Genomic DNA, 12,134 nt, shown 5'->3' with positions numbered 1-12,134 from the left:
TGTTTATTTTTCTGGGGAAAAAAACCCTTGTCTGTTAGAGGAGAGAAAAATAAAGCAAGCTCTGGTTTTTGGTTTCATGTTTCAGAACTCTAGAAAACAAAAGTCAGTGTAAATATCTGTGAAAAGGTTTCTGTTAACAGATTGTTTTGGTGCATGTGTGCTCAGGCCTCTCTGATTCAGAGGCTGGCTACCAGGGAGGGCTCACTCAGCCAGCTGTCTCTCTACACGTCACCTTCTCTGCCCAACATCACTTTAGGACTGCCTGCCTCTGGCCCTGCAAACTCTGTGAGTAAACAAGCTGACCAACATTAATGACCCACACTGTCCTGATTGTTACTTTAAGCAATAAATTTAAAACACAGGAAACTGATTTAGTTTCTTACAGAATTAACGGTTGCTGAAACAGGCGCTGTGTTGTATTTTTGGCAAGTGGGTGTACAGTATATCAGATTTTTGGCATTACCATCTCTCTCCATCTCTCTGCCCACGTGTCACTTTTTGACCGCTCTCCCACTCCGACTGTCTGCCTCCCTCTTTTCTTCTCCGTCTTCTCGTGTCTTTCCGTCTCCGTCTCTTTTGTAGGTGGTATCGGGACACCAAGATGGCGAGAGTCATCTGGCGCTGCCAGCGTTGCAGCCGGGCATTCCACTGGCCCCGGCTTTTCTGCCCACCTCCCACCTGCCGTCCTACTTGGCCTCGTCGGCGTTGGACAGGGACGGGCCTGGAGGGGGCGYAGCTGGTCACAACCCCCTCCTTCAACACATGGTGCTAATGGAGCAGAGCCACAGCTCAATGGGTCAGCAGCCACCGCAACATTTATAAAAACCTTATTATTTTCATCTCAAACTCTCTGCTATTTTTTCATTAGCATATTTTTATTTATTTCTCTCCTATAAATAGGATTTCAAAGAATTGGAACAATCATTGAAAAGTCACATATTTTGCATGTTTATTGTTGTAAAAATGTAAAATTCCGTTTCTCAGAGAAAATAATTGTTATATCAGGACAATTAAAAACTGAAAGGCTGCTAAACTTTTAAGGAAGCTTGTTTTACTTTATTGGTTTTGTTGGATCTTCTTCTTGATAATACTCCATAGATTCTCAAATGTTGCCAGCAGAGCTTTTGAAACAGATTTGCTTCAAATTTCTCTCATGACAGTCGATTATATGCTCTTTTGTCCATCCACTTAACTTTCCATTTGTATGTTTGTGTGCAGTGTTCTGGAAACAGCCAGCTTCTTTACTAATGAACTTTTGTGACTCTCCTTATTCACTGGTTTATTGATCTTTTGTTCTGTTCTTATTATGTGTGAAACTAACTTTTAGGTTTTTAAGCCAAAAGCATCAAAACTGTTATAAAGAAACACTTAAAACTTATGAATTTGGGAGAAGTTAACTTACTTATAAAATGTTATGTTTTTAAACTTATTTACTAGGTTTTGATTATAATATTTTAAAATATTAACAAGCACTTTTACAGTTTAAATTCAAGTATGTTTGGTTGTTGCCTTGGAGGAGAGTTAATAGGTTGCCTGTTTTATGAGCCTTAGTCCATCTGTAAGCTTGCAAAATAAAATTCAAYGCCGCTCAGCAATAAGAGCATTTCTTGGTTTTTCCACAGTCGGTCTGGGTGGCCTGCCTCTCCCGTCTCCCACCGTCTCCAAGCTGGTGCGGGGCCACCGTCCCCTGGGAAGGACCCAGTCGGCCCCTCTGCCTCAGCAGCCGTGCGGACAGGCGCAGGCCCTGCAGCAGCTGGTGGTCCAGCAGCAGCATCAGCAGTTCCTGGAAAAGCACAAGCAACTGTTCCAACAGCAGCAGCAACAGCAGCACATCATCAATAAGGTATCTCACCATGTCCAATGCGTACTTCGTCAAAAAAGCATTCACMCACCTGTCTCAGACCGAAACGGCAGCAATGGTGCAAATCAGAAATACTTCAAATCACGGATAGTATCTGATATCTGTGTTTTCAGACTACTTCCTCAGTCTGTATGAGGAAAAGGAAACCTGAATAAAATGAAAGACTCTGTCTCCTCTGAAGCAACATTTGAATAGAATCGACTGGAGACTTTTGCTCAGTACTTCATGTACAAGTGCATTTGAATCACCTGCAAATGATTCAGTTAATGTGCTTGAATCTCGTTTGCCGTCCGCAAGCCGGATGAATCAGTCATCAATCAGCAAGTCTTTAGTCTTGTTTTTTATTTTCTGTGTGCGCGTGTCCCTGCTTCCTGCCGTCGCCGTGGCAACCAGGCGTGCAGGGCGGGGGGAAGCCGCTACCATGTAAGGTCAAACAGGAAGCATGACTCACCGCATCGCTGTGGAAGTCTGTGTTTGTGCGATCTCAGAGAGATGCGGCGTGACGGGAGGAGATGCTTGTTTGTGGTGAAGATGCGTTTGTGTGTGTGTGCGTGTGCGTGCGTGCGTGCGTGTGTGTGTGTGTGTGCGCGTGTGTGTGTGTGTGTGTGCGTGTGCGCGCGAGTGTGTGTGTGTGTGTCTGAAGTTCCTCTAGGAATACGGTCCATCGCTTTGTGTTCTCTGGCTGCACGTTGCTCCCTGCGCTTCCACACTCAAGGTTAATTAAGTGAAGCTCAAGTGCAACTTAAGGTTGTTTTTACGCTGGATTAAAAGTTGCTCATGTTGTCTCCCAGGCAGTTTATTTTCTTACTTGCGGAAATCTAACTTCAGTGTCTGATTTCATTCTTCTTTAAACCTCTCCAAAGCTCACTTCCTCTTTTCCTTGGTCTTCATGATGCTCTTTGTTAATTTTATCCTGTGGAGAGACTAATTAARCATCTTCTGGTTTTATTTAGGGGCACCAGAGTAAACAGGAGAAAATGTCCGATTTTTAAAACTTTTTATTACTATGGATTCATGTGTCATACTCTCTGTTCACAATTATGAACTGTTTTTTTTTTTTTTGTGTCTATCTCATAAAATCCCTGTAAAATACAAAGTAATTGTAAAAGACAAAATGCAGAAAAGTTCAAAGAGTGCGAATACTTTTGCAAGGCGTTGCATTCAGGCTAAGTCTCATAATGTAGTTATTCTAAAACAATAAGCTAACTTTTGCCCTACTTAAAGCTTCATGGCAGCTTTTTTTGTTGATTACTTTGAAACTGTTGAAAATGTCTTCATGGAGGGAGGTTTGCAAAATCCATAAACCGCGACCTCTAATCATAGCTTTTTTTGAGTGCATACTTAAATTTTACTGTCCATGTGTGAAGTGGAATCCCTTCCTTTATTCTGTGTGACGGTTTGACGCAGATGAGTGTTAATTAGATTTTTACGACAAGCATTCATTTGGATACCAACCTCAAATATCYGCACATAATGCAGTCCAGAGTGGATCATGCCGTGTTTGCTTTCCATCTGTTTGGAGTGAACGCGTATGCCTTTGTTCTGGATGCAACAAGGGTTTATGTTTTGGTTCTTTCATAGATAATTACTACTGTGATATAATTCACGCACATCAAAAGTTCATGTTATGCATAAAAGGAAGCTTTTTGTTTGTGAACTCTAGCTCAACAGAATGGGCAAAATATAAATGAGTCAGAAAATACACGACTCGGTTATTTTTTGTTAATATTTCAGATCATGGTATGAATAATTTTGCAGTTTGAATTTATATGCTGCTTCCTTTTTGCTAGCTATTCTCCCTTATTGTGTAACATGTTTAAACAACCAACCTTTATTTTTATTTGCATTTTTCATGTTTCTCTGATTAAACATGACAGTAGAATGACATGTTACAGCTCTGAAGGTAATATTTTTGTCATTTTATTGTACAAAATTATAATATTTTTATGACAAATTATTACCCCAGTGTTACTGGAAACTAAAAACCTGAAATTGTCCTTGATTAAATAAAACCAAATAAAAGTTTTTCTTGTTTSTATAAATTGTGTGGTTAAGTGTCACTTACTTTAGGTTTGGTCAGAGTAATGACATTAGATTATTAACAAGAAACTTTAGATCAAATGCAAACAATATTCTTCTCTTGATTGACACTTTTTCTGTAGTTTTTACTTTTGTAAAAAAAAAAAAAAATCTGCCTCACAGATGATGGAAATGATGTTATTGGGGAACTTTTATTTCCAATTTAATTAGTTATGCTAACAATGTCTGAAAACTTTCTTGTTAGTTACATTTTGTTTGTCCATTTAGGACCAGAGTACTAAGAATTCAGCTTGTTTTACAAACAGGTTGAATTCATACGCAGCTGCTTTGAATCAAATTTGGGCCATTTTAAATTTAAATTATTCAAATGAATTTCAACCCTGTGGTTTCTACTGGATTTGCTTTGCACTGGCATTACAAACTGTTTCATGTTAGCATGTTACTCATACTTTCATTGTATTTCACAGAACTTAAAGCAAACCTTATGTGCAACCCCTTTGCTGGCTGGGTCACATTTTAGTCATGCCAGTAATAAAAAAGGGTGTGGGGGTTAGAGGGAGTGAGTTGGAGGACTGAAGCAATCAATCCTGGAAAACCTCCAACACGGACTTGCTTTCCACTCTTAATTACATGAAAGGGCTAAGGCAATACCGTGATATATTCAAGTGATATTGATGTGGAAGTACAGGCCTGTTAGGGAGATGGATACATTGAATCAACAAGTGTCAAGTGTTTGTGTATAAAATCACCTCTTCTTTCCGCCGCATGCTGTYCTTATCTTCCAGCTTACTTAACAGGCTTATTTAACGCCTGCCTCCTTTATGCTCCATACCCCAGCAATTATTTTTTGTCCAATAGGGAAAAAAACTGGAGTAGAAAGAGGGAAAGAGAGCAGAACATGAAAGAAAAGAAGAGTGAGAATCAGTGCAGCAGGACTGGTTGAGTGTTTTGAGTTTGTTTGGAGAAAAGGGACTGGGATGAGGCAAGAGCCTGTTCTCTGACGTCAATAGACTGTTCCCTGGGCAGCATGCCAGCCAAGTGTGTGTGTGTGTGTTTATGTGGATGTGTGTGTGATCCCTGCACACAAACTGGTCCAGTCCAATCATGACCTGCACATCAAGGTTGAGTTCTCTGACGACAGCGACGGGGACAGCTGCCACAACAAGATTACAAGAGTCACCCCTCCGCAGTTCCTGCGATCTCCCTGCGTCTCTCCCTCGTGCCCCTTAGCTCAGTTTTTCTGGGTTCAAACAAGGTGACCTTAAAAATGAAATTACAAGCAGGCAGAAGGATTCTGTCACAAGGTTCAGAATAAACAGTCGCCGTGGGCCAGAAACCCATTTGCTTTTAATTACTTCTTAGGAGTCTTTCCTCGCATATTAGGTTTTTTTGGAGGATGTGTTGAGCACGTCCTCAAATGCTTCTTATAAACAGAATGAAGTATGTAACTGCTAAGATTCTTGAATCTGCTGCATAAGCTACACCCTGTTCTAGTTTTCCCAACTTTACCTTCTGGGAGTTCTCCATGTTCTGACTCTAGTCTGCCCTCTAGTGGCCTCTTGGAGTAAAAGGGTGAAGCACACAGAGAGTGTTGATCGAACCCGGGTCCTCGAGTCTGGKGTTATAACGGAAGTATATTTCTGGGTCTGGGGTTCAGAGTACAGATCAGGTTTATCTCTGTCTGGTTAATGTTAGTTTTATGTTTATTTAAACTCAAGGTCTCTTATGTTGTTTTTGAGCTTAGACTCATCGATCAGTTATTTTTGGAATGAAAGATTACTTTTGGACACAAAGTTGTGGAATATATTTTCTTCATGCAGTTTTATTTCAGAAATCCACTTTTTAAAGGTTTTTCTAACAACAAATTTTTCTCTTGTAGCCCCTCAGATTTTGGTGGGATTTTTTAGGTGTAGCAGGTTTAGTTCAGAGGCCCTTAGATCGTGTCAAATCATCTTTTCTGACCTTTTCATCATGTAYCTATAGTGATGTTTTGATTCTTTTTTGCATGTTTGAGAAATCTTTTCATCTCCTGTGGCAACCATTCATCTGTGCAMAATGCCTGGTGGCCCGAGCGCCGCCTTCAAGGAYGAAATTCCTCCAATGCAGTTTGCAAACCTCCCAGCCTCCAYCTCTCAGAGCACTCCTTTCCCGCAAYTCTCCCACTCGGGTCCTTCAGACTAGCCAGCATCAATTAGCAAACATCTGGTGGAACATCTGCTGAGCTTATTATACAAGAAACCTCTCAGTGTAATGCTGGTAAAAACATTGTTAAAGGCTTTATAGAGGAGCCATGTTGTGATGACTTTACGAAGTCAGAGTTTCAGAAAGAGCAAGAGTTTCTTAAGGAGACAGAGACTCAATTTCAAAGTGTAAAATAGTTACTTGATTATGCCATAAAAGGCATGATGTGACTGGAAAACTCATAACACCGTAAGATCCAAACTTCATCTTTCTCGTCTCCTCGTTCTCCAGATCATGTCCAAGCCTGGCGATCCGGTGTCAGCTGCCAGCTCTGGAGTCTCTGTGCCGGGTAGGCAGCACCAGAGTCACCCAGAGGAGACGGAAGAGGAGCTCAGGGAGCACCAGGGACTCACCTCATCCTCGTCGTCATCATCCACTTCRTCTGGGCCTGAAACGGGGTTGATACGGGGTCTGGTCATCAAGCAGGAACCACCAGACCTCCAAGAGCAAGAAGAGAGGGAACAACGGGACCAGAGAGAGAGACAGGCTGAGCAGGACTTCATGTTCAAACAGGTAAGATGGAAAACCAAGAAGACARAACATCAAAAATCATTTTAAATGTTTCTGTCTGAATTTATTTGAAAGCTATYATAGTTCAAAGTCGCCAGTGTCTCATTGTATGAAGCATATGGTTGATTTTAGTTGCAAAAGGAATGAATTAGATATGATTATGAACAGTTGGTTTTGTTTTTAAATTCAGAGTTTGATTAGTTGGTTGATTTGACTGGATCCCTCAGAGCCACAAAAAGTGACAAACAGTTCTAAGGAAGATCTACGGTATTTCAAAAGAGCCCTAGATGTTCTATGACTACCAGTTTAGTTGAGTTCAGTGGGCCCCTGGTTCACAGTGGTTGTGGACCACAACTACCTCCAAAAATCTTAAATACATACTTAAGACCTCCTCTAAAATCTTGTTACTTATAACTGCCTACTAAAATATATTAATGCATAGAGTGGAAACCATCTTAACACTGCCACAGAAGCTAACATCCCCATTYTTCCATATCTCTGCTTTTGGGGTTTCAGGCAATCAGCACCAAGGAAAATCAATAACGTTTGTTCATTGAATGCTTTGCAAACTCCATCCAATGGCGCATCAAGTAGCATTACGCTGATGTATTTCAGCTTCCCAAGCCGTATTTTCTTTCAAGTATTTTTTCACTTTATGGTGAAAAAAAAGGTGAATAGGTGAACCATTTGAAAATAATTTGGTCATGTTCCACATAAAAAAAAAAGCATGAATGCTAAATAACAGTTTGCCCCACATATTTCAAAGCTATTATACGTTGCATCGCCTTATTGGAGAGTATAATTCATGACGAACTGTCAGATGATTCATTTAATCAATTTTTACTGAAAACAAAACCTCTTTTCAATATTTATACTTTTTACATAGCCTTTGTTTTTTTTTTTTGTTTTTTTTTTGACAATCTTCTTGGTTTAGTGAAAAAAAAAAAAAAAACGAAATCTGCCAGGCGTGTGAATAATTTCTCCTTTGCATATAAATAAATTAAACTGTCCCCACCTTGTCCTCATAAAGACCATGGAGGAGCTAAAAGATGCATTTATTTAGGTTCTTCTCCTATATTTCAAGAATTACAAAAGAAAAAAGCTGCATCTGTTGAGCTCCAGCGTTCCTCTTTCATTCTTCCACCAACTTTTAATTGCAGCCTTCTTCTCACCCAAACAAGCGATGGTGTGAACATTCTTTAGAGCTCGTGAACATGGTGGCTTATTTTATTATGGAAAATCTCACCGATATAAGCAAGGCGCATTCCTTCTGATGAGATATTTTATTGCTTTTTACCATACGTTTAGCAACATTAATTYTGCTGAAGTACACAGAAACAACTAATTATGCATGCCGGGAAACTAAGATAGTAAAATTACCACACACTCCTCTTAGGTTGGTCTCAGACTTAAGCAAGTTTGGAATATAAATACTCGCCACCCACACAAAATACTTTTTTACCCAACCATGAAGGTTTCCCGCTCAGCATTGTTTGTTCTCGGATCTCTCCAACGTACGCTGCTAATCTCYGTATTACTCTGTGTGTTTGTGACCGCGCTCCCAGGCAATCAAGACAGGGCGTCCTCATCGGTCCAGCCCATCCCTGTTTCTGCTCAGCCAAATTCAATCAGGCACTCCTCTCACTGTCACCATGGCGCCCGTAGAGTAGTGCATGCAGACACACCCATCAGTGCGATGCAGCACTTAGGCTCAGTAAGAGCGAAAAATGGGAACTAAAATGTTTACATGAGGTGAATCTCGATACTTTTTAAACACTTTGATCCAAAGCTGTCAAACATWTGATTGATGGTGACTTAATGCAATTTCTATGGTATGCATTCACACTCTCAGTGAAAATGGGTATAGATTTTGCTTGTATGCAAAGCCAAAAACTTATTTYATGAAAATGAAATCCACGTTTTCTGTGCAATATTACATGTAAGAAGTGGAGGTATTTGGTGCCATCTTCTGGTGTCAGAAAAGTATTGCAGTCCAGCTGTTGTTCAGAGGCTTAACGGAGTGTGTTTGTGTGTGAGAGCAGCAGGCGATGCTGTTGGAGCAGCAGCGGATCCACCAGCTGCGCAGCTACCGAGCCTCCATGGAAGCGGCCGGGTTACCGGTCAGCATCACTGCTCACCGCCCTCTGTCCCGGACGCAGTCATCCCCAGCCTCTGCTTCCTTCCCCATTGTCGTCCCGGAGCCTCCAGTGAAGCACCGATTCACCACAGGTCRGTAGGAACACACAGTTACACCCAGAGGCAGCGTAATTGTAGCAACACATACTAAAAATTAGGGCTGTGTAATAATATGGATTTTGCGATATATATCGATATTTTCTTTCCTAGAAAAAAATTGATCTTCATCTGCAAGTATCGTAACATCCAACTGTCACCTTGCTCACTCACTGCTTGCTTTGCCGGGAGAGTGATTAGGTCATCAAGCTGAGTGATTCCTTCAAGCTTAGTGATTCCTACAGATGTTAAGTGTCAAGGTTAAAAAGGTATCAAACTATTCAGAACAGGGTACTTGGTGCACTTTATTTACTTTACAAATGCATGTAAGCTACAGTTTGTACTGTTTCAAGAAACATGTTTTCTCACCACTTCTTTGATTCATTTTGTCCAACTGTCGACTTTAAGTCTGTGTCCATGTCCAATCAGAGCCAGGTATTGTGTAGTTGGTGCTTTTAATCAGTTTTCAGTTAAATTAATTAAATCCAACTCTATAACAGTCACAAAATGTCACCAAAATCACTCTGTCCCTCTAAAATCTTTCAGAAAATCGCAAAAGTGTATTGAATTGTATCGTTTGCTGAATATTGCAATATATATTGTATCGTGAGCAGAATATCGTGTATCGTATCGTGAGATTATTGCATCACTACAGCCCTACTAAAAATAATGTGTTTACCTGCAAGTGTACAAAAACACGAAAGATTTCACTGTAATTAGTACATACTTTCTGCTACCACAAAATAGGATTGAGAATAACAACCACCTCTGTGGAAAAATTAAAGAAAATTACAAATTCATGCCAACAAATTCATGCTGTTGTCATACCATGCAATCCTCAGAAAAATAGCAAAACCTCAAGAGCCGCATCAGAAAAACCCCAGTTAGCCTGTTAAATTTTACATTTTGTTTAAAAAACGAACTAAACTCTGGCTGCATCACAAACGGCGCTTTATTCATGCTTTAATATATTCTATTGTTGTGTTTTAATCCCTTTGCTTCATGTGTGATTGATCCTCCCASTGAGGGACTGAAAAAGTATAATTGAAGTTATTGCTACACATATTGAATCTGTTTTGTGTTTTTGTAAACTTAARGCTCAGGTTAGATTTTCTCAGAACCTGTTAAACCCAGAAGATTTTTTATGAGTTCTAATGAGCATTAYTTCATTAATGTCATTAATGGAGAGYATTTTACGGTTTTTATCTGTGTTCYAGGTCTAGTGTATGACTCCYTGATGCAGAAACATCAGTGTATCTGCGGCAACGCCACCATTCATCCCGAACATGCCGGCCGTATTCAGAGCATCTGGTCCCGGCTGCAGGAAACAGGYCTGAGGGCTCAGTGTGAGGTGAGGCCACACTTACATTCARCAAAATCACCAATATGTTTTATTTCATAAGCAAAGAAATGTTMAAATATCCTAAAAAAGCCRTAGCTTTGATGTTTTCTAATTTGGTTTCCATCTGAATTGATATCAAAATCGATGTTTTGGTTTAAATTGGTGGTTCAAGTCCAAAATGGCCAAAGTGATCAAAATATGATGGAAAAAAANTGATGCAGAAACATCAGTGTATCTGCGGCAACGCCACCATTCATCCCGAACATGCCGGCCGTATTCAGAGCATCTGGTCCCGGCTGCAGGAAACAGGYCTGAGGGCTCAGTGTGAGGTGAGGCCACACTTACATTCARCAAAATCACCAATATGTTTTATTTCATAAGCAAAGAAATGTTMAAATATCCTAAAAAAGCCRTAGCTTTGATGTTTTCTAATTTGGTTTCCATCTGAATTGATATCAAAATCGATGTTTTGGTTTAAATTGGTGGTTCAAGTCCAAAATGGCCAAAGTGATCAAAATATGATGGAAAAAAAACTGTTTTTTGTTATTTTACATCTTAACATATGTATGTAGTTTACCATAGAAATATTAATACAAGTTTAGGTTATTCGTTTTAACATAAGAAGATAAGGATGATTGCATTGACTGTGAAGACGCTTTCTGAATAGAACTGTGCAAAATATCATTTGTAWCCCTGAATGAAATTCATCACATAAYGTTTTTACYTGTTGTTTTTAAAAGTCATGTTGATGATCAAACAGACAAAAACAAATTAAGCTTAAGGCCAAATTTATTTCTTGCRCTTCTCTGATTTTTCTTTGCTGTTGCAGCTTTTTGCCAGTAGAGGGCAGTGCTAATCTGGTTATCTGACATTTGGCTTTAATCAGACCACCTCAACTTAAACACTTTGAAGTTAAGGTTGTAATCATATCACTCTGAGTGCCTCAYACAATTTAGTCTTCATATGTCTATACATATTTGATTAATTGAAGGAATTGAAGCTGCAGTGATCTGCTTCCTGTCAAAAATCAGAGGCTTTGTGTCCAAACTCGATTCCTCCTCTGGTTTCAGTGTATCCGTGGAAGGAAGGCRTCACAGGAGGAGCTGCAGACGGTCCACTCTGAGCCCCATGTCCAGCTGTATGGAACCAACCCGCTGAGACAGAAACTAGACTGTAAGACATGCATCCTCACCAGTGCATCCAAACTGGTGAGGTTGCACCAGTTTGGATGGTGCATCCTCGCCAGGTTTWACCYAAACCTGMAGGTTTAACCTTTGATTAGTCCACTTACTGGTTAAGTTGTGTCTCTAAAACAAAACGATTTCTTGTCATTGTATTTAAATGTAACATTTATTTAATAAACAGTCAACCATCATGTCCTGTAACTTTGTCGYGTAGATGATTTTATACCTCCACTTGTTGTAAATGTTATTAATCTGTGACATCTGCTAAAAGAATCTATTTTAATGCTTAAACCGTTCTGAGGCAAAAGGCCCAATCTAATAAAGTGGTGGAGGTGTGACGATAAAGTCGGGACCCTTAAAGGCTGTTAAATGGAAAGTCACATAAGCTGCTTTGTCACTTAGATCTGGACTCAACGTGCAGATGGAGCCAAGGAACTTGGGGTGTGTGTGTTGCGTGTGCGTGTGTGTGTGTGTGGGGGAGGGAGGAGGTGCGTGTGTGTGGGTGTGTGTGTGTGTTAGGGTATACATTTATAATCCACAAAATGATGGGGCAGATCCCAGTGGTGATCTTTGCTTCCATACAAAAAGAGAGTTAAGATCTGGGTTTAATAGAAAAAATAGAGATGCTAATGCTGTGATTAAAATGACACAGTCTGCTTCAAAATATAGAAAACAGGCTGACTTTTAATGACAACAGGTAAAAGTACCTTCCAATTATGATGTT

The 12,134-nt window shown here is 40.0% G+C and overlaps 1 protein-coding gene across 1 annotated transcript in view; it reads left to right on the top strand.

The window, feature by feature from the left end:
* LOC103461731 (histone deacetylase 4) overlaps positions 1-12,134 on the top strand; it is a 129,827-nt gene that overhangs the window by 84,540 nt on the left and 33,153 nt on the right. Inside the window, exons 11-17 of the mRNA XM_008404080.2 lie at positions 166-285; positions 583-796; positions 1,623-1,843; positions 6,374-6,655; positions 8,695-8,881; positions 10,102-10,235; positions 11,297-11,491. Coding sequence (XP_008402302.1) covers positions 166-285; positions 583-796; positions 1,623-1,843; positions 6,374-6,655; positions 8,695-8,881; positions 10,102-10,235; positions 11,297-11,491 — 1,353 coding nt within the window. The remainder of the gene's footprint in view (positions 1-165; positions 286-582; positions 797-1,622; positions 1,844-6,373; positions 6,656-8,694; positions 8,882-10,101; positions 10,236-11,296; positions 11,492-12,134) is intronic.

This window comes from Poecilia reticulata, linkage group LG2 (assembly GCF_000633615.1).
Source record: "Poecilia reticulata strain Guanapo linkage group LG2, Guppy_female_1.0+MT, whole genome shotgun sequence".
Taxonomy (NCBI): domain Eukaryota; kingdom Metazoa; phylum Chordata; class Actinopteri; order Cyprinodontiformes; family Poeciliidae; genus Poecilia; species Poecilia reticulata.
The sequence above is the reverse complement of the archived record's forward strand: the minus strand, read 5'-3'. Positions and strand labels throughout refer to the sequence as shown.